Consider the following 23,841-nt stretch of genomic DNA (forward strand, 5'->3'; position numbering starts at 1 on the left):
CAAATGGCAGAGTGCAGAAATGTGCAGAGAAACTGCAAAGAGGATGATCGGAAAGGTTTGAGAACCGACTAAAATAAAAGTTAATATCATTACGCCTAAAAACAAGGGATACTACCACTCCCTTCGTTTTAAAAAGAATGATGTAGAAATGGATGTACATTAGCAATCGTTCTACCACCACTAGCTGTTGGGGTGAAATTGCAAAAATGCATAATGCAAAGATTAATCAAGATTCAGATTAAAAAATGCACTGAAAATAAAACATGTATTTGGATTCAATTGATCATCTAACTTTTCTTTTAGTTTGTTTTAAAAAAAATGATTCCTTTTTTTTTTTTTATAACTTTTTAATTTCAACTTTTCAAGTTGTATATTTAAGATCATAAGATTAAAAAATATTTTAATACATTTGATATATCTCTAATTTAAGATCACAAAATTAAAAAATTCTTTATTTTTTTAAACTTCATGTCTAATCAAACTAAATCATTCTTCTTTAAACAAAGAAAGTATAAAATTATACAGTGTCACTATGTTTTATAATTTTTTGGTATCACTATAAACCAATAATAAGTGGTTTGGTTGGGAAATAGTTATCTCGAAATAATTAATTCTGAAATTAGTTATTTCGGAATTACCCAGGATAACTTATCCCACTATACATATGGGATAACTCATTCCATCATATAAATAATGGGATAAGTTATCCTCATATTGACTAATACTATGAATCAAATATGAGATAAAATGATCCTTCATTTTATCCCAAAATTACTTATCCCTTCTACCTCACACCAAACAACCCTAAGGGTACTGGATCCACTAAATTTTTCCGATCTAGCCTTCCTATTTGGAAGGTTGGATCGGAGAAATTGCAACAATTACACTTGCTATTAAAATATGAAACTTGGTCCAAATAGAGTAACCGAGGTACCAAACGCAAGGAGGATCCATGTGGGTACTTCCCACCAAAACAGCTATAAGATCAATAACAGAGCATTGAACGCCATAGTTTGTCTGTAATGTGCTGTTTGGATGTCCAGAATCTTAACTAATCCAGCAATTTTTATAATCAAATACACGTTCAGGACCCCTCGCCCCCGCCCCCAAACCCAACCCCACATGACAACGTACATCTTTAATAAAATAATGGAAAAGGCAAACTTAGGACACAGAGAAAAGATATAGATCACAGAAAATCTCGGACACAAAGCAGCAACAAGAACAACAAATCCAGTGTATTCCCGCATAGTGGGATTTGGGGGGTAAGATGTACGCAACATACCACATACCACTACTTCAAGAGAAGTAGAAAGGTTGTTTCCGATAGACCCCCGGCTCCTCGGGCACAAAGCAAGATTTCATAATTTTCAACAAGCGCTTTAAAAGTTGCTTTATATCAATTTAATCCACATGCAAAACTGAATCAGCATCTGGCTTGTGCCAAGCACCAATAACAACAGTCCAAATACACCCGTTTAAATGTCAAAACTAACTTTACAGATAAAGAAGATTGGAAGCAAAATTGCAAGAAAATGTATGAAAATCCCCTAAAACCCCTCGTTGCTTTAGAGAGTCCTAACCTACAAAAAGGATATAGGAAAGAATATGTGAAAAATTACCGAAAAGAAATGAGTTAACACTGAAAACTACCAACGAAAGGGCTAACACATGTAATGGTAAACCAATTTTCTTATACCAGCCTCAAACTAAACTGTCACTATTCGTTACAGGAGGATTTACCGTTTGAATCCTCAATCCCAAGCAAGAAAACAGATCTCATCTTTTTTCATTTTTCTTTTTTCAGGGAGGGGCATTTCTAGTAAGATTTACAGTCAACCAGCACAGTGAATGCCTTTTTCGGCAGTTGCCGGATACTTCCTCCACCTCCAAACTAATTGTAACCCCAAAATTGTAATCAAGAATCTCATTTTCTTTCCGGTCTACAAATGGCAGGACCAGCTCCTTAGTAGCTACTCGGCCAGTTAATTTGTGAATGTTGAGGCTGCTGATAGACAGTAGCTGTGGGTCCAACCATATCAATTGAACCAGCCATTGTCGGTGACTGTTGTATAAGTGGGTGAACAGTCTCTGCTGTCACTGGTTGTGCTGGATGATAAAGACCAGCAATGTTTCCATGGCCAGGTTGTGTGGGAGTAAAAGCCACTTGACCCTGGGGTAGGTTATAAAAAGAACTTGCTTGCAAGCTGGATAAATCTCGACCTGGAGTAATCCACACAGCTGCGCCCTCACTCTGCAACAACAAAATTGTTCACATCTTTAAATCACGTAAATAAAGTACAAACCCCCAAGAAAATGATAAACACAGTCAAGAGAGACCTATGGGCTCAGGTCCTACATAACAAGTCTAAATTTGGATCCCTTAAAAAGAATTGGACATAGTATAAAGGTTACACATTAAATTATTCAGCCGACACAAAATTCAAAGCAAACAGTATACAAAATAGTTTACCGCATAAGTAAGAAATCAATCACAGTAAAAGATCACCCATCATAATTCATAATATTTAGAAATGAAAGTAAATATGTCATTTTCAAAAGAGACCTGACAGACTAGAGCAACATGCCATTTCAATTTCACTGTACACGCCCAATAGCCGTCAGGTTGTCTCACTCGAAAGCAAAGGTGTCCGAAAGGAAAATTACTTGACACCCTCACAAGAACAAGGGATCCTAAAAATTTCCTCAAAAGGACTGCCATACAACACAATTTCTAGTTTGCTACAACCTTGGAATAAAGCAAAGAAAAATTTAAAATGTTGGGTGAAGCATACAACACAATTTCTAGTTTGCTACAAGGGGATAAAGCCCTTGGAACTTCCACAAAAGCAGACCATAGAATACACAGCACCCTATATGTAAGAACTCTGTAAACTGCTGGCAGAAAAATAAATGCAAGGCATAGTGTAATTAGCTCTCCATTATCACTACCTTGAAGGAACTGACCACTCAAAAAAGTGAAAAGATAATAATACAAATATAAACATAAGTGCAGTTTCTCCTGAGAGATGCAGACATTCAGAGAAAGCTCCAAGTATCAACATAGCTTCTCGAACATATCAGCAAAAAAATTAAAAGAATCAGGGTCTGCAGCCAGATCAGTCCAAGTGCAGGTGGAGGAGATTTGCAAATATTTGTGGTGCTTTATAAGAGCAGAAATAGCCTCGAGATTTCTTGAGTACAATGTCTAACTTCATAAACACACAAGACCCTTCACCACCCCCACCCCCCACCCCGCCTCAAAAAAGACAAAGTCCCAGATCCGTCAGCACCAAGTTTCTCCAACATACATGCTGGCGTTGTAGACAATATACAAATGAATATTTATAGTTATCATGTAGTATACAACAACAACATACCCAGTATATTCCCACATAGGGAGGGTAAAATGTACGCAGTCCATACCACTACCCCCGACGGGGGTAGAGAGGCTGTTTCCGATAGAGTTATCATATAGTATACGGCTTAATAATCACAGAGTTATCATTTAGAATTAGTTTCATCAGATTTAGGCCCTTATCATTCTGCTTAAAGAATTTCAAGTTCTGATATAATATAATGTTTACCTGGTTTTCTTTTTAATTTACTGGCTAAATTAGAATGATATCTTCTCACTAGGGGTAAATAAATAGAGGCCCTACTATTCATTTCTCTTTCTCCTTTGTTTTTGGGCTGTACCCCCTTGCTGCTGATCATAGGGGGTGATCTTTCGTCATTATACAATCTCCTTTGTTCACCGCTTAACAAGATTAGGTATGATGTGAATAATGTCAAGTAAATGTTTCAATAGTGAAAAAAGATAATATCAATACAGATTTAAACTAAACACAAGACCGACCTGTTGTTGACTATCCTTGAACGAAGAAGCAGAAAGATCCTCATTAGAAACAGGGTTTCCACCTCCTGTAGTTGAACTAGTGCTATAGCTGGATGTAGAGGATCCATATGGCCCATACGTACCAGGAACATTAATGTGAGTTGAGTTTCCTACATTAGCTCCTGGCCTATACTGCGAAAGTGAGTATCTGGCAGCAGCGGTTGGTGGAGATGGATATACACTACCAGCCTGAAGTTGCTGGGGAAATGCACCATTGTTTAAGAATTGATGGATGGCTGTTGGTTGAACATAATATGGAGAGAAATAGTGAGCATATGGGATGTAATTTGGAGGATAATGAGGGAGATGCATCCCTGCAGCTTGTCGAAATACAGGTTGCTGAGTTACAGCTGCTGAACTCCGCACAAGCCCAGCAGCTTGGGTTGCAAGTGATGTTGGAGCCGCTGTAGATAAAACGAGAGTGTTTCCTCCCTGCAAACCATTTTAAATGTACATCAACGAGGAGTACCTTACTGTTGAGATTAGCTGAAGTTGGCAAGTTGTAAATCAAACAACAGACCTAGAAATTAAACTATTATTTTGTGAAAATTATGAACAAATACATGTGGTATACTTCTGTGCAGAGTACGAAGGCACGAAATCCACCACAAGAGCTAAAATAAAGATTGTTCAGTCATAAATAAATACAGAAGGGGCTGCTAGCACAACGCACACGACTTTACTGCAGATTGTCAAAAGCTATCTTGAATAGATTAACTCTATACTTGGTGTTCACTGCAACATAATGGGAGAACTCATATCTTCTAGTGAACAGAAAAATGGTAAATGTCAATATGAACAGCAAAAGAGGCATCTAATACACTAACAGAACTTTTTAAAAAAAAAAAACTGGTAATTGTATTCTTCAGCATTAAGGGCCACGCTGGCTACCTCCAAAAAGTTTACAGAAAGAAAAAAAGATTACTTACAGAGAACCTATAAAGTCCACTAATTGGATTTCCTCTTCTACACTCTGTTCTTTACACCAAAAACCTAGAGAAGTAATAACTTTCCAATTAATTTTCTGAATAGTGGATTCTTATCCTTCAAAGATCCTCTGGTTCTTCTCCTTCCAAATGGTCCACCAATGCAAGCTGGGACTGTCCTCCAACATCTTTTCTGGCTCTTGCTTCCTCCTCTTCTGATCCAGCAGTTGAGCAAGTCTGCAGTATGCTCAGGCATGATCCAATTAATTCCAGCAATGGAAGTGAACATTGTCCAAACTTGTGAAGTTATTTTGCAATGCAAGAAGAGATGTTTGTTGGTTCTAGTGCCTCTTTACACAAAAGGCATCTAGATGCTATGTTAAACCCCCTCTTTTGTAATGCCTCATGTGCCAAGCATGCTTTCCTGACTACTAGCCAAGTAAAGCACTTTACTTTAGTAGGGGCTACATTCTTCCAAATAGCACTCCAAGGTCCGATTGATCTGCCTGCAGCTTCATTCAATCCCCTTGTATACCCTGTTAACAGTGAAAATTCCATCATTGTGGTGCTTCCAATGTAATATCCGGATCCAAATTAGTGTAGTGTCAGGGAAGTCTCCTATTAATTTTAGAAGATCAGCTACCCATGGTATTTCCCAATCATTTAGGAATCTTCTGAAGGTCAGGTTCCACCCTTGAGGAGTCCACACTTCTTGTAGTCTGCAATTTGGATTCAAGCTTATAGAGAACAATCCAGGAAAAAGAGATTGGAGAGATCTATGGCCAGTCCAGTCCTCCTTCCAAAAAAGTACCAAGTCTCCCCTGCCAACTCTAGCTTTAGTGTGAGTCTTGAAAGTCAATCAGAGATTCCTGATTGACTTCCCAACCCCATAAGTATTAGTCACCTTATTAGTGCACCACTGCCCCTCTAGACCATATTTATGTAGAATAATCTCCTTCCACAAGGAAGGTTCTTGGTTAAATCTCCATAGCCATTTCAAAAGCAGACTCTTATTACTGAATTGTGTTCCAATTCACAAGGTTGAAGCTCTTCTCAATCTCGCTTCCTTACCACACGAAATCCCTCCTCAGCTTGTCTAAATTTTCACCACCTCACCAGGGATGGGAAATAAAGACATCACATATGTTGGCAAAGAATCTAAAACTGCATCAATCAAAACTACTCTACCTCCTAAGGAAATAGATTTGTTCTTCTTCAGCTTCACAAAAAACCATAATATCATCAGCATACAATAGGTGGGTCACCTCAATAATTTCATTGTTCCTGTTTTTAATGGTAAAACCCCTTATCCAGTTGCTTGCTGCAGCATTTCTCATCAGATTGTCTAGCCCTTCCATAGCTATGATGAAGGGAAAGGAGATTGAGGATCCCCTTGTCTCAGACCTCTTTCAGCTGAAAAAAACCTGCAGGTTCTACATTTATCAGAATGGAGAACCTAGTAGTTTTAATACCAAACTCCATCCAATTGAGCAACCTGCACCCAAATCCCATTTGTCTGAGTGTGAGTGTGCTCAACAGGAAGTTCCAGTTCAGATGATCAAAAACCTTTTTTATATCCAACTTGCACATAACTCCTAGTACATCTCCTCTAATCCTAGTGTCAATGCACTCACTAGCAATTAGAGCAGCATCCATTATTTGTCTCACTTTGATGAAGGCCATCTGGTGGTTGTTTATAACCTTGTTTATCACCTTCTTTAATCTCTTAGCCAACACCTTTGCTATGACTTTGTAGACCGCAGAGATTAGACTGATGGGTCTAAAATTTCTTAGATCATATGCCCCAACCTTCTTAGGAATTAAAGCTACAAAAGTAACATTGAAGCTCTTCTCAAACTTAGGATGGGAATCGAATCTGTGGAATGTGCATCAGATCATCCTTTATTATTTCCCAAAAAACTTGGAAAAAAGCCATGATGTATCCACTGGACCAGGGGCTTTATCTGCAGCACACAATTTTATCCCTGCCAATACTTCTTCTTCTTCAAAAAGTCCTTCAAGACTATCTCTTTCCACTGATGAAATGTTATGTAATTCATGAAAGTTCAAAGCAGGTCTCCAAGTTTCTGATTCTTCGTAAAGATCTTGATAAAATTCAACAATGTAGCCCTTAATAGCTACAGGATCATTGGACTGCTCTCCATTGATCCACAGGGAATCAATGGTGTTGATTCTCTTGTGTGCAGTGACTATTCTGTGAAAGAACTTAGTGTTCTTATCACCACTTTTGATTCACTGGACTCTGTATCTCTGTCTCCAATAGATTTCTTTATTTTTGGCCACCTCCTCAAATTCCATAGCTAAATGAGCCTTTATCAATTGTTCATCATCATTTAGAGGTCTGTTCTCTTGGATGGATTCCAAGCTCCCAATTTGATCTAGGATGTGACTTTTCCTTGTCTTCCAATTCATTCTGTGGTCCTTGCTCATTCTTTGAGTTTAGCCTTTAACAAGCTTAATTTTATTGTCAGGATGTGGTCAGAAGTACCAGACACAACAAAAGAACACCACCATTCTTGGACTTTTTCTTTGAAGCCTTCTACATTCAACCACCATTTTTCAAACTTAAAGAAAAGACTTCCTAAAGTTTTTATCTCCACAAGTCAAAATAATGGGGTCGTGATCAGAACCAAGGCTAAGAAGAGAACTTTGCCTAATCTGAGTGAACATTTCATCCCAAGGAAAGGAATACAATAACTTGTCTATTTTGGAGGCATTTCTGCGATTTTCTCTCCTCTCCAAGTGTAAGACCCCCAAAAAGAGGGGGGTCTATGAGTTCCAGTTCATTTATGCAGTTGAAAAAATCAGCCATTGCTCCAGATAAGTTAGCACAATTGTTTTTTTCTGAAGGGAATCTTGTTGTGTTGAAATCTTCACAAACCACCCAAGGTCCCCCACACAAGCTCCTGATTGCCCCTAGTTCTTCCCATAGATCCCTTCTTTCAATCTTATCAGAAGATGATGCATAAACAGCTGTGAGAAAACAGTTTAAATCCTGGTTGATCCCACAAAGTTTACAAGTAATCATCTGACTGCCACTCTCTACTGCTTCCCCCCTCTAAGCCCTATTATCCCACATGATAATAATTCCACCTTTAGACCCTAAAGCTTCCATCCATCTATTTCCCCCCAATTGTTGAATATATCTACCCACTGTCCCATTTAGTTTTGTCTCCACCAAGACAATTATACTGCTCCCTCATGTTGAATTCTACTTCTAACTAGTTCCCTTTTCTCCTCCCTGTTCTGTTCAACCCCCTGACATTCCATGCTAGAATTTTCAGCTTCATAACAGCTGAATGGATAGTTTCCTCCCTCTACTTTTTGAATCACTCTTTGGTTCTGAATCTTTGAATTTTACATCAAACATAACATTTTTAAGTTCCTTTGGAACCATCTGTTTGTCAAGATTTCCTGTTGGTGTGGGACTTCCTGCTCTCTCCTTTGATCAATTTTGAGCAGCAATGATGTGGCCTCTTCTATACACCCCTCAAAAGCAACCCCAAATTCTTGGCTAAGTCTGAGAATGTTTTGTTGGACTCATAGATTTGCTCTTTTCCCTGCTTCTTTTCTACACTCTGATGGGACAGAACGAATTGGAATTGGATTCCCCAAAATAGTAATTTGATTCATATTGCCTTGGTCTTCTATCTCTCCTTCACTACCTTCCCCCTCCCCCCCCCCCTTACAGTTGAATTTACCTCTCCTGCATGCAATTGAATTTCTGCTCCCAGATGATTGATTTCCTGCTGTTCAAGCAATATCTCAGCTTCGGAGGCTAAGCTTTGGTCGACAAAGACTAAAGAATTGTCTTGGGTTTCTGAGGTGGTGGGCCATGAATTTATTTCATCCAAAAAAGGCTCAGCATTTTTTGGTATAAAGGTCTGGCCTACAACCCTTGGCCCATCTGCAGCAGTCCAGTAGTTAACTTCAGAAATAAAGGTCCAGGGCCTTTAGCTTTGTTGCTTAGTTTTTGGGCTTTTAATAGACCCAATTGACTTGGCCTCCCACTTAAATTCAAAAGTTCTGATTCTAACCCTAAAGTGGGGTCCATCACCACCTGTCCACCCATGTGACTACTTTCACCAAAATATCTCCTACTATTTCTGATGGGAGATAATATACTGGGTATGTTGTTGGAGCAAATGTTGGGAATGTACTGGGTATATTGTTGTCTAGGCTCGACACATCATTAATAGAGGAAACTAATCATGGACGAGTTAGGAAAGCAGAGCGGAGGAACTCATTACTGTACAAGAGACAAAATTCTGTTGATGTAATGAAGGGCAAGAGACATTGGGAGAAGGTGCCAATCCCCCACCCCCCAAACCCAAAAAAAAAAAAAATCATATTTTCCTGCAGAGTAATACAAACAATAGAACATACTACACGAAATAGTACTTTCAAACCTCTTGAGCAGATTGAGAAGTTTGTGGAGGCACAACTGCAACATTGCCATTGAACTTTGTAGAAACTCCGGGTGAATGAAAAGGTGAAATGCGGCCATCACCATCAGCGTTGGAGCGGTAGAACTGATAGTAGCTTGTTGGGTCAAATGGTTGCTGAACCTAGAGGAAAAAATGATTCATTTTAACAGTTCTTAATTACGAGAACTAAATTTTCATGAATCAGTTCTGTATTGGTTCCACATGAACGCAAACTTCTTGGAATATATCAAATCATCCTGAATATCGATATTTACTGTTTACTGTCAGATAGTTCCTACATTCAACATTAACAGACCCCCGAACAACTCATAAAGTGTGAAATTCTAGGGCCTTGCCCCTCACAAGTGAGGTGAAACCTCAACATATTACAAGTCTACTACAATGTGTTCAACTAACTATGGACATTTACTAACAAATTTGCAACTTTGTATGCCAAAACTAAGAATTGGAAGCGTCAGAACCAATAAAATCACAGAATATGGAAAAAGAACATCAGAGAATGAGGGCTTACAACAAAGTTTGGAAGACGAAAAACATCGCGAAACTGAGAATTAAAATTTTCAAAAGGTTCGAGACGACTGCTTAATGGTGGTGGCACAAAACCAAAACTATAGTTCGGGGACGTATGAACAACTGAATATTGATGGCCTCCTTGCAGAGTCTCTAGCTTAGATTCACTGTACTCAGGAAGAGAGGATGAGACATCTTCTGGCTTTGCAGAAAAACTCTCCTGCCCACCTGATGGCGGAGATTGATCAGAACAATCTGCACCCTCTGCAGTTGTTGATGGATTTTGATCACTGCATTCAATCAAAGAATGAAAACATTAGCATGTGAACATGCTGCAAATGAAGTATACATCTTGTCATACATCAGTCAAGTGTTATATAAAAGATTCCATCAGGATCTAAATTACAAGGCTAAGGGCAACAAGTTCATACGCACAGAAAATATTTGAAACAGGGGAGGCGCTTAAAAGCTAAAAGAAGATACTCTATTTTGTATTAGATATTTTAGGTCTCAATCTTCAAGAAGATTTTTCTAAGGACCCGTTTGGCCATGGGTATTTTTCCCTTTTTTTCGGAAAATTTTTCCGGAGTTGGAAATTATGGTGTTTGGCCATGAAAATTTGGAAAACAATTCCGGAATTAAATTCCGAAAAGTGAAAACAACTTTTTGTTGTTTTCCCTTTTTTCCACTTCCAATTCCAACTTTCATTATTATTACATATAACCCGAATCTTTAAATTTTTACACAAACTCCTCTTATTAACTAAATTCCATAATTTTTTTAAAAAGACCAAAAACAACAACAAACCCAGTATATTCCCACATAGTAGGGTCTGGGGAGGGTAGAGTGTACGCAGTCCATACCACTACCTCAAAAGAGGCAAAGAGGCTGTTTCCGATAGACCCCGGCTCAAGATAAGAGGCAGTATACAGAAGCATGCAAGGCATAGAACAGGATAAAATAACACAAATACGACATCCACAAAAAAAAAATTACAATGCCAAACCAAGGACACCAAAATCCACCTAATTATTACTACGACTCATCCACACCCTTAGCCCTCTATCCTAATGCTTTTCCTCCATACCTTCCTATCCAGGGTCATGTCCTCAATCAACTGCAACAGCTCCATGTCACGTCTAATCACTTCTCTCCGGTATTTCTTCGGTCTACCCCTACCCCGCTTGAAACCATCCAAGACCAACCTCTCACACCTACAAACTGGGGCATCCGTGCCCCTTCTCATCACATGACCAAACCATCTCAACCTCACTTCCCGCATTTTATCCTCCACTAGCACCACTCCCACCTTCTCTCGAATAATTTCATTCCTAACCATGTCAGCCCTCGTGAATCCACACATCCAGCGCAACATCCTCATTTCTGTCACCTTCAACTTTTGGATATGAGAATTCTTAACCGGCCAACACTCCGCTCCATACAACATAGCAGCCGGACTGCAACTCTATAGAATTTGCCTTTCAACTTTGGGGGCACCTTCTTATCGCATAAAATTCCCAAAGCAAACCTCCATTTCATCCAACCTGCCCCAATACGGTGAGAGACATCCTCATCTATCTCTCCATTTCTCTGAATCGTAGACCCGAGATACATAAAACTATCCTTTTTGCAAACCGCCTGAGAATCCAACTTCACTACCACTTCCTCCTTTAGCCTCGAGTCACTAAACTTGCACTCAAAGTACTCCGTCTTGTTCCTACTCAACCTGAAACCTTTGGACTCCAGGGTTTGTCTCCAAACCTCCAGCTTATCATTAACCCCTCGTCGCGACTCATCAATAAAAACTATATCATCGCGAAAAGCATACACCAAGGCACTTCGCCCTGTATATTCCGCGTCAACACATCCATCACCAAAGTGAATAAAAATGAACTAAGAGTTGATCCGTGATGCAACCCTGTCAAGACCTAAAAATGCTCAGAATCTCCTCCCACTGTCCTAACCCGAGTCTTCGCACCCTCTACATGTCTTTAATCGCTCTGCAGTACACCACCGAGACCCCCCTCACCTCCAAACATCTCCAAAGCACCTCCCTAGGGACCTTGTCATACGTCTTTTCCAAGTCGATAAACACCATGTGAAGGTCCCTCTTCCTCTCTCTATACTGCTCTACCAGTCTCTGCACAAGGTGAATTGCCTCAGTCGTTGAGCGACCAGGCATAAAACCAAATTGATTCTCCGAAATAGACACAATCTTCCTCAACCTCCGCTCCACCACCCTCTCCCAAATCTTCATCGTGTGACTCTAACAACTTAATACCCCAATAGTTGTTGCAACTCTGAATGTCACCCTTGTTTTTAAATAAAGGAATCATCGTACTCCATCTCCACGCCTCAGGCATCTTTGCTGCCTTGAAAATATTGCTAAACAAGTTGATCAGCCACCTCAACCCTGACTCGACAGAGAACTTCCAAAAATCCACCGAAATCTCGTCGGGCTCCATCACCCTGCCCCTACGCATTATGCGAATAGCCTCACTGACCTCTTCTACCTTAAAACGCCGGCATGGCCAAAGTCGCGACACTTCCCGGAATACTCCAGCTCCCCTAACACAACACCCATGTCCCCCTCATTATTCAAGAGCTTATAGAAATACGACTGCTATCTTTTCTTAATGAGGTTTTCTTCCACCAAAACTCTGTCATCCTCCCCCTTAATGCACTTCACCTAGTCCAGATCACGACCCTTCCGCTCCCTAACCTTGGCAAGACTAAACAACCTCTTCTCCCCACCTTTCTCCTCTAACCCTTTATACAAACTCTCAAAAGTTGTTGTCTTAGCAGCCGCGACTGCTAACTTAGCCTCCTTTTTAGCTAACTTGTACTCCTTTCTGCTCACCCGTTTCTCTTCATCATCCTTACTCTCAACCAACTTAGCGTAAGCCGCCTTCTTCGTCTCCAACTTTTTCTTAACATCTTCATTCCACCACCAATCCCCCCGATACCGGCCAAACCAGCCCCTCGAAACACCCAACACATCTCTAGCCGACTCCCTAATGCAACCAGCAGCCCTATCCCACATACTGTCCACGTCCCCCTGCACTCCCACACCCCCATCCCCTCCATCTTCGCCCCTATCTCCAAAGCACTAACCGGAGTCAGACTGCCCCACCTAACCCTAGGATGACCTTTCCTTCCTCATCTTGCCCTTCTTAATAACCAAGTCCATCACCAGGAGTCTATACTGAGTTGCAAAATTCTCACTCGAAATTACCTTACAATCCTTACACAAAACTCTATCCCCCTTTCTAAGCAGCAAAAAGTCAATCTGAGTCTTGGCTATCCTGCTGCAGAAAGTAACCAAATGCTCTTCTTTCTTCGGGAAGCTGGAATTCACTACCACAAACCCAAAGGCTCTCGCAAAATCCAAAAGACCAGCTCTCTCATCATTCCTAACCCCAAACCCAAAGCCCCCGTGCACATCATCATACCCTAACGGCAAAGACCCGATGTGCCCGTTGAAATCCCCACCTATGAAAATCTTTTCCGAACTAGGCACGCCTCTAACCACCTCGTCCAAAACCTCCCAAAAATTCTTCTCCTCCTCCTCCAGACCCACCTGTGGCACATACGCACTACAGATGTTCAAAGTAAAACCCTCCCAAGACCAACTTGATATTCATAACCCTATCACTAACCCTTTTAACCTCCACTACCTGCCACCTAAGCTCCTCGTCCACTAAGATAACCTATGTCATTCCTACGCCTTTCACTACCTGAATACCACAACTTGTATCCATCTACATCCCTAGCCTTGGAACCTACCCACTTGGTCTCCTGGACACACGCAATACTAATCTTTCTCCTCCTAAGAATCTTAACCAGTTCTATCGACTTACCCTACAGGGTCCCAATGTTCCACAATCCTACCCTCAAACTATCAACTCTCTTATCCCCTCCCTCAAAACCTCGCACTCCGCATCTCGTACTTAACCTAACACCAACCCTCGAGCCCACCCCCAGCCCCCTAGCACATGACCTTATTCCACCATGAGCCACCCAAGCCACTACTCAAGACAAATTACAGCGAAGGCTAAAAACAGCAGTAAGCCAATAACAATAAAAGGCACACGCAAAGCACGAAATGCAACCAAAATTCAAGCACAACAGATGCTATCAGAATAAAGAACTAGAGAAATAGAAATAGAAATAGAAATAGAGTTCAAGGTTAGAATTCACAGGGATATATAGAGGAGCGTCTCCGGAATCCCACAGCTGCCACTCAGTTATCCAAACCGCGGCCCACACTGCGCTCCAAACCCACCCGCACACACACAAACGAAGGAACCGTAGGAGAAAACAGTAGAACAGACAGTAGGAATGCACAAAATACACACAATATCTACCAATATGCAAAATCAGGCACAACTAAAATCAAAAGAAACCGAAATTAAAATTACCAAGGAACTAAACTGTGAAGAGTAAACTAAATAGTAAAGTTCAGATGTCACCGGGGTTCCGCGTATGCTGACATCTGAACTTTACTATTTAGTTTACTCTTCACAATTTAGTTCCTTGGTAAACTAAATATATTTAGTTCCTTGGTAAACTAAATATATTAAGAATTTTCATCAACAAATTTAAGAATATATAAAATATATTTATATCTATTAATCATATTTATCAAAATATATTTTTTCTCTATTCAATTGATTATGGTTAGATAAACTTATTTAGCTCGTCCTTATGATATTTTTATTCAAATTTTAGAAGAATAACAATCATAATAATTAGTTTGTTGTTAATTATTTTATCAATTGAAGCCATATAAATTATTTTCTCAACATTTGGTTGTATGTTAGTAGGTAAATTAGTAGTTGGGTGATTTTGATAATTTTTAAAAGTTGGGGGCATAAAATCATATTTAAAAAAGATTTTTCAAAAGTCTAAGAAAAAATTTCAAAAAGACATGGTCAAACACAACTCCAACTCCAACTTCATCTTCAACTCCAATTCCAACTCCGAAAAAAAGTAATTTTCATGGCCAAACGGCTACTAAAAGATAAAATTACTGGCTTCTGTCCAAGAAATTTATTTTCAAATTTTTTGGGGAAAAATAATCGCATTTATTTAAGATTTTGAAGAAGTTATACAAAACAAAAAAAAACAAAAAAATCCAGGAAATGTTTTTGAAGTTGCGATTTGACGGTGTATTTCAAAGAAGAATTTTACATATTAATTTAAAAATAAATCTTCACTACTCACAGAACACTCACATCCACAGTATTTTTAATCATAGAAGCTACACCTACCAACACGTCTCAATTTCAAAAAACTGTTTTTCTGAAAAAATAATCCCAAAAATATTTTCCAACGGTAGTCCAAATTGTTTTTTCAGGAAAAAAAAAGGCCAATGCAGAAGATAGAAAAAGACCAGGCAATTGAAATTGGTTTTGGGGTTTGATTTCACAAAGAAATCGGGAATGGTTATAGAAGAAAGTTGTATGTTTGGATAAGAGTTAGTTTAGAAGATTAACACAGATTTTTCTTAGGAAAAAGATCATCGGCTTTTGGTTTTCTAAAACCAGACCAACTTGGTTTCAAGTTTTTCCAAATCAACGAACTCTTGGTTTTAGCTTTTGGAATGTTTCCTAAACCCTTGCCAAAACCACATGCAGCTGACAACTGGCAACTGTCTGGAAAATTGAAGACTGAACAACGGGAATCTAGTGAATGAACAATTTCAGTAACTAAAATTTTGAAGCTTCAAATATTGAAAAATATGTCATTTGAATATGCAGTTTAGTATTACTTGAAAACTGGACTTCCAGACAAACCATTCCCTCACATACCCCTTGTACTGCATAAAGTATCATTCATAAGGTCAATTATACACCTCAAACTGGAGGAGGCCCTTTTTACATATGTTGGCATCCATCCATTAATTATTATATGCACTTCTCTTCTATTTGCAGTATCATATAAAAAAACAAAAACAGGACATTCCAAATAACCAACGTTAATTAAAATAAACGGGTGAAATATACTGATAATATTCATCCAAATCCTTGATTCCTAGGCTAAAAGGAGAGCAACCCAAAAGCTTTTGTAAGTCGCAAGCCAATTTAGGGAAGCAAGAAGTGAAGATGACAGACCTCAAAAACTGTTCATTTGTCATTTCTTCAATACCCTCAGAAGCTCCAGAGAGTGATGGAGTCTTTTCACTCTCAGCAGTATTGTTAGCGCTTACGCCTAAACCCAGGCTAGCTTCAAAAGTTCCAAAACAGAAACCAAGTTTTTCAGCCTCGGGGACATGAAGGTGGTTAGGGATAATGACAGGCTGAACATCTGAAATGCACGATTTTTCTAACTTCTGCTGCAGTTCAAAAGTCCCTTTCTTTATTTCAATATCGACATCCGAAGGCTGCAGTTGAGTATCGACCTCCGCAGACTCTGTAGAAACATCAGATGAACCAACAGCAGATGTAGCAGAAACCTGAACAATATTATTGTTTGTGGGCTTCGGCTTCCATTCCTTACCAGGACCAGCTATAATGAAATGCAGAGAAGTTTTAGCTTTGGCATGACAGCATGTTTTATTATTCAAGTAAGACATCCTAATTTCCAGAATTAAGTTCTTTATTCTCTTCCCATTTAACAACTAAAATCAAATTTAACAAGCAGCAAAGGTATAATAACACTCTAAAGCCTCAAAAAATGTAACTATTGAGTCATCTCTAGAGACTAAACAACATCTTGAAATGAGCTCTCCTTTTTATTTTTCGGGATGGGGGGTTTGGGGATTGGTGAAAGTAAACTAGCACACTCAAGCATGGACTAGTTCCATAAGTTCACCAGGACAATCACCATTCTACTTTGGGAATTAAATATTACTGGTGCATGGCCCCCAAGTAGGACTATACTATAGACACGTGGAGAATTCAAACCGAAAAATGCAGATAATCAAAAGAAGAAAATTGAAACAGCAAATGAGAATAGGAAATGACCTTTTCTCTCCAGCTGGACCAACAAAAATACCAACTGGAAAAAAAACAGTTACTCAGCTCTAGAAAAAATCAATACAAAAGGTTCAAAACTTCTTACTAAATACAAAAAGAAAGGTAGAAAGAACATTGAACACGTCATTAGAGGGAAAAATGGAGTACTTCAATCATCAAGTAAGCACCATTAGTAACAACTGCAGCAGCAATATTAATTAAAAGAATCTTTCCTGGAGGGGGAAAGAAAACAATATACTAATGTATAGAGTGTGGAACATGTTTGAGTACATTACCTTTTTGTGGCCCAACTAGTGGTGATCGGTTGTTGTAATTAGAAGTAGGCCTACTAATAGAAGAAACACTCTGAGCCAAAGAAGCACTTTGTGGGGATTCGGGAAGCTGATTCTTTACAGACCCCTGGAATTTGCTTGACATGTTTACTTGCACAGTTGAACTTCTGGAGTCAGAAACTGCTGTCCAAACATAAGCAGAAACAAATACATGAGCTTCATTAACTGGATGAGAAATCAGTCCATCTTCCTAAATCACCCCCAAACAATGACAATAAATTACTGATGATACAACAGTCAAAACTGTCGAAAAATGACAAATTCCCAGACAAGTCTTCATAGGCCTACCAGTGCCTGTCTTGCTCCCATTAGAGTTGGTAGGAACATGTTCAAATGGAGCACGCTGCCCATTGACTTCTCTTCGAATTGTGCCTACTGCACCAGGGGGTCGTGAACCATGAGATGGCAAAAGAACAGGATCAGATGCTGAAAAATAAGCTCCTGATGAAGGCGGTGAAGACAAGGATGCTGAAGAGTTGCTGAAATTTGGCATCTTCCGTCCAAGCCTATCCTTGGTTCCCACGGACACTCTAGGGCTTCTGTTCACATCATGACTTGGAGATTGCAGAGGTTCCTCTGGCTTAATAGAGCCAGCTGCAGTTGCTTCAGATTGCTTAATCCCACTTCCTGCTGATGCAGGTGCATCAAGTACAATACAGTTACTCCCAAAAGCTACCACACCAGGCCCATTGGCTCTGGCACTTGATGAGCTGAAAAGAGAGAAAAAGATTCGGATACAAAAATAGTTGAAATCAAACCATGTATAGACAACAATAAACTATATTTTGATATCTGAAGCGGTGTAACACTGGAAATCAAGAAGCATCCATATGCCATAATGCACACAGACGGAGCAAAATCCATGAACATCAATATCACCTTGAAGTATTCTTCCCCTCGACAGTAGGCACGGAAGATAGGTTGACACTCTTTCCAGAAACATGGCTGGCTCCATTATCCTTATCAGGTCCAGAGTTCCTTCCACTACCAGCATCTGACCAAATAAATACATATTAATTATGAACGGATAAGGAAAGAGGGACCCCTAAGACTCAATCTGAAAGATGTAGTGAAAAATACTCCCAATGTAAAGGAAAAGGTTTCAATAAAATACATTAATTGTTCAAAGCCTACATGTGGCTCAAAAGACAGAATATCAATCCTCTTTGTTATTTCTCTCTTATATTTTCTCACATGGTATCAAAGCTTCCACGATCTTGGTAAAGAATCAAAGAGTTTCCGCTGCCGGCGGGCGGCTATAATCCATATATGCCGCCCGCCCGTCTGGCCAATGATCATGTTAGAAAAAGTTGGGTCACTGACTCACTGTGTATCTTTCTAGTGACTATTTTCTCATATCTTTGCGTAGCACCATGCATCTGTCCAGTGACTACTTTTTCATATCTATTTTTCTTAGCACCGTACTTCTTTTCGGTGACTATTTTCTCATATCTGATTTGCGTAGCACTGTGCATCTTTCCGAACTACTGTCTCATATCTGAGTTGCATAGCACCATGCATCTTTCTCCTCATATTTAGTTTACATAGTTCCGTACGTCTTTCCGGTGACTCCTCAGATCTTTTTCAGTAGGGTCATGCCATCATTCCGACCCTGCCCATATAATTTCTCTTTTCCAGTAGGATCGTGCCGTCATTCCGACCCTACTCATATAATTTCTATTTCTCAATAGGGTTGTGCCATCATTCTGACCCTACACATATTTCTCTTTTTCAGTAGGGTCGTGTCATCATTCCAACCCTACCCATATACTTTTTTTTCCTCAGAATTTCAGCCATCAAATCTAATAATCCAGCGTGTGAGCATGTTTCGGCTAAGTTTCCGGTGACTTTTATGTTCAAGATCTACTCGTCTCTTGATTTTGAGATGACCCGTATATTTTATACGGGTTCGACAATTTTCCAGCGTCACATCGACTTTATGGCAATATTTACTACTTTTCGGATCATTTTTTCAATTTGTTCCGTTTCAATTGAGGTCTCCCAGACATCCAAAGCAGTCCTTATCAATTTTCTTGTAGATATCTTCACCAAGTCCCTCACCAATTCTCATATTAGTTACATCCATAACAAGCTTGATACATATGTCTTCTATGCACCAGCTTGAGGGGGAGTGTTAGAATATGAGTAGCAACAGGAATAGCATATAAAATCCTACTTGGAAAAGGATTGTAATGTAGTGTCCTATTAGGAAAAGGATTAGAATGTATTGTCTATAAATAGGGCCTCAATGTACAACAATTCAATAATATTTTTCCATTACTTCTCACAGGGTAGTGCAAAGACATTTAAAAAAAAATTGAAGTATGAATTAGTTATAACTTTGGAGCAACTTGTAATGTGCTTAGATATATCAGGCAAAATGTGTGATCGTTGATTAGAAGTGGCATCAAGATCACAAATTCACAATAGCATAAAGTAGTATTAATTTGGATTCTTCGAGATGATAGCCATTTATCATTTGGCAAAAAGGGTGAATGAAATACAAAAGAAAGTGGGTCAAGCAATTAAAAAGAACACCAAAATCAAGATATCAGAAAATTGAAAAATAAGAAATCACTAGGTTCAGCAGCAGCATAAGATATCACAAGTCAGAAAATAATAACAAAATGGATGTTTACCAAGTGAAACATGGAGAGAAGTGAAGTTTCCCCGACTCCCCTTGTTCCCCCTCCCCTGCATAGCTGGCTTCCACCTTGGCTCACAAGACTCCTTGTTCAAATTCTGCAAAAAGGCAAATCGAATTATAACAATACAGAAACAGCACATGGATAGCCAAGAAAGCATGTCAGCCAACACTTCACATTTGTTAGGTCCTAAAGAGTGAACATATGAAGCAATGACAACAAAAAGCTGATACCAAAATTGAATAGCATGGAATTCTAAGGGGAAAGAAAGAAACTCATTTGACATTAATGGGGTCCATGAGCAAAAAAAAAAACAATTCAACCAAGGTGCTCATGCCTATTTGCACATTTCATCTTTTACTGCATTAATCAGGTTGATTAAACCAAATAGACATCCTATGCATCAGAAAAGTACATGACAAATATTTTTCAACAAATCAACCAGATAAGTGGTAACTTGATTGACAGTGGTTAATAGAAAAGGCATTAACACATCTGATTGAGATGGTTCATTACATTCTTTCTAGCGTCGGGCAATAAATTGCTCCACCACTCTACATTCAATGCTGATTCCATGAATCTGCATCAACTATTATAATTACTTGTCAATATGTGTGTGCACTACATTAAGCTCTTTGGGCACCTAGAATCAACTTAGACCTTATTTTGCAAATTCCACACCCAGCAAACATTAATTCCCTATGGGTCTTTGTAGAGAGCATTGTAAGCATGCAAATCAGTAACTAACCATACCTCTCTTCTTCTGTCGCGTTTGCTTTTTACTTCATGGAACGTATCTGTAAAAAAAACCCCAATTAGATAAGCGAGGACAAAATAAATTTTATATTACGATAGCTATGAAGCATAACAATGAGAAGATCCTGTCTGGGGAAATACACATAGGCTACAACAACACCACAACATAGGCTGTAGTTTTCAAAAGAACTAATCACTGAGAATATCAAAATAGGAAATAACAGAACACATAAACAAGACCAATCTATGAATCTGTTACGTGCACACGTGAAAATTGCCCATTAGTCTTGTTACCAGGAAATCCCTAGGTTAGTGTACACATATATAAAATTATCTAAAATCAGCAAGACAAGAAGATGTAGAAAGCAACATTTTATGCTACTATAATTAGATAGTTCAGATTTCAGGCATCCGAACCAACCATCGTGAATGTAACGAAGAAAACGAGAAAGAAGCACCGACAGCCATATTAATAGCTTTGTTACTAGTAAATACAAAATACATTGACAACTACACTGTGCACCGAACGAGAATGACAAGTTTAACTAAACCTTCTCAATAACAAACTTCGGCAAAAACACCTCTTGATAACAAAAGATAACTACAAAATGTTATCTTGAACAAAAATAATATCACCAATCAACTGCACTCCATCTCAAAATAGTGGCACTGGCTCTTCTTTTTTTTGGGATAAATTGTTGGTACCAGCTATATGAACCCTTTCTAGCTATTCTGTTGCGGTCTCAATTCATTCCAATACTCTAAAAAACAAATTCTAAGGCAAATTCAGGGTTCTCTAAACTAGAGGTTCTGTCAATGTAACTACTAAAAAAAAAAAAAAAATTAAAGACATTGTCTTTTACTCATGTATGCCCAATATTAATTTTAACAGCCCTGATATAAAGTCTACCATTGAAACCCAATTTAAGAACTGACCAAATTTAGTATAAGACTCATCCAACAAAGAACACAAAAGGCAAAAAAATAAAGAAAGTAATACATCAAAACCACTAAAGCTCCCGCTATGCGCAGAAGGGCAGGACCACAAGTTCTATTGTACATCAAACCATCAAATAGAAAGGCAGCTCCGTCCACTAAAGCTCCCACTACACAGGCCGGACCATGAGGGTCTATTGTGCATCAAAAAATCAAATAAAGAAGGTAGCCCAATACACTTAAAGCTCCCACTACGCACGGGGTTCAAGAAAGGGTCAGACCACAAGTACATTGAAAAATGAAATGTAAACAAAAAAATGAGTGTATAGAGTAATGAAGAGATCAGAAAAGAGACCCTGAAAAAGGAGTTTTTGGGCAGTTTCATTGGGATCCATAGAACATTCTTTGAGCATTGCATATATCTCATCTTCACTGTGATTTCCAGTGATTTCCTTTATGTTCTGGATCGTTTTCCTTACACTGCTTGGGATTGAAACCCTAGCTCCTCCTCTCTTGTTGTTGCTACTCATCGTCGTCTTCACCACCCCACCACCAACCCGACAAGATTCTCTCTCTATATATATACACACCTCTATATATATGTGATATATATTATACTCCAATGTTTTTACTGTTTCTATATGTTGAGAGAAAAAAGAGGGGAAGAGAAAGAGGGAAAAGAGAGTAATTGTATTTGGTGAAGAGAATAGAAAGAAGATGGATGGAGGGTTTATGGCATGGTATGTATTTGGTGAAAGAGAAAGGGCCAAACCCATACGTGACATCATCTTTATCTTTCACTTAAAACATTCAATTTTGATAATTCACGTATTCGTGTTATTTTGACATTTTTTATTAAATTTATAAAATTATATTGTGTGCAGATAATGTGTAAAGTGACCAATAACATTATGATATTTGTTATTTTTCTCCAAATTAAATGTTAAATATCTATTTTTAATTAAAATTAAAATACACCAATCAAATATTGCCACTTGGCAATTTTAACTTAAATAATTATAAAAAAATTATAAAATTTAATTTCCCCCACCCCACCAATCCTCATCGTCTTCTATAGCCCAACCCACCCCCTCACCACTTACTCGTTCCCCCTTCCAACCTACCCACTCCCTCTCCACCTACTCGCTCTCTCACCCCTCAATTCTCTTCCCCACCCCACCTCTCAATTTCATGCTAAATAATTTGTGAGTTACGAATTTAGATATGAACAGGAGGATACAGTTCTCGCAAAAAATTGTGTCATCATTTTGCAAAATTTGTTCATCAAAGAAGATGCTAGAATTGTTATAGCTAAAACTAATGGATGCATTGCATTCGTTGTGAAACTACTTAAGTGTGACAATCGCAAGGACCAGGAGCATGTAGTGGATTTTTTTTAATGCTCTCAACGAGTTCAATATTGTCAACTGGTAATGGATGAAGGTGTCATCCCTGAACTTGTCTCTGTATCTGTTAATGGAAACAACAAAGCAAAGGCAATGGCTTTGGAGTTGTTGAGGCTGCTGAAGGGGGAATTTAATGATATTGGAGAATCTCATGAATCAGCAAAAGGGGAAACTATTCTGTTTTTTAATTGAATGTTGACATTTTTTGGGGGGTGTTAATGATGTTGTTGATTAATTGAGGGAGTATTATTTGGTGTTCCTAGTGTGTGTTGTTGTTGTATGTATGTTAATGGAGTGAGTATTTTGTTAATGGAGTAAAATTTTGTTATCATTCTTGAAAAATTCAACCTCCATTACCCTCCATTAATATAGGCTAAAGAAAGTTATATAAAGAAAGTTGTGTGGAGAAGACAACTCCAAACTTACGAAAATATTCTTCAAAAATTACGAAAATACCCTTGAAACGCGCTTAAAAGCAAGTGTAATACATTCTCTTTGCTGAATTAGCAAAAGGTGCCAAAGTGACATACTTTATGGCTACTTGAGATGTCAAAAGTGAACAACGTCCATTGAAGTGCCTAAGTGAAAGATCGTGCCAACTTTAGAGGGCCGCCGATGGGTTTGGCCAATAGAAAAAGAAGATGGATGGTGGGTTTATGGGATGGCATGGACCTTGAATTAAAAATGAGAAAATACATCAAAAATCCCTGAACTTGTCGTCAAAACCTACTTTAGACCCTAAATTAATCAGGCAATTATTTACCCCCTTAACAACTTTCAAGTGAATTAATTTCAACCTCAAAATCAAAATCTCACTCTCACAACAGAGAGTGCACTACACAAGCGTCATATCATTGCCAAATCAGTGCCACATCAGTGTAATGTCACTGCCACATAAAAAATTATAATTTTTTTTAAAAAAAGAATAATCCTACCCACATACTTTATATATATATATATATATATATATATATATATATATA

The 23,841-nt window shown here is 38.6% G+C and overlaps 1 protein-coding gene across 3 annotated transcripts; it reads right to left on the reverse strand.

Moving 5' to 3' along the window:
* Window positions 1-1,674: 1,674 nt before the first annotated feature.
* LOC107871894 (GBF-interacting protein 1-like) lies at window positions 1,675-22,230 on the reverse strand. Of its 3 annotated transcripts, none has more exons than XM_047413061.1 (11): window positions 21,808-22,230; window positions 20,514-20,557; window positions 19,755-19,857; window positions 17,995-18,109; window positions 17,404-17,825; window positions 17,059-17,235; window positions 15,920-16,313; window positions 9,805-10,093; window positions 9,255-9,413; window positions 3,860-4,330; window positions 1,675-2,254 (listed from the first exon to the last, which is right to left on the reverse strand). In XM_047413061.1, exons 1-11 carry the CDS (start codon window positions 22,226-22,228, stop codon window positions 1,967-1,969), a joined length of 2,883 nt encoding a protein of 960 aa, XP_047269017.1. In that variant the 5' UTR covers window positions 22,229-22,230; the 3' UTR covers window positions 1,675-1,966. The 3 variants fall into 3 exon arrangements, with proteins under 3 accessions (XP_047269017.1, XP_047269016.1, XP_047269018.1); XM_047413060.1 differs by having other exon boundaries at window positions 17,059-17,238; XM_047413062.1 differs by lacking the exon at window positions 9,255-9,413 and having other exon boundaries at window positions 17,059-17,238.
* Between the last annotated feature and the right edge of the window lie 1,611 nt (window positions 22,231-23,841).

The sequence above is a fragment of the Capsicum annuum genome, chromosome 5 (assembly GCF_002878395.1).
Source record: "Capsicum annuum cultivar UCD-10X-F1 chromosome 5, UCD10Xv1.1, whole genome shotgun sequence".
In the NCBI taxonomy this organism is placed as follows: domain Eukaryota; kingdom Viridiplantae; phylum Streptophyta; class Magnoliopsida; order Solanales; family Solanaceae; genus Capsicum; species Capsicum annuum.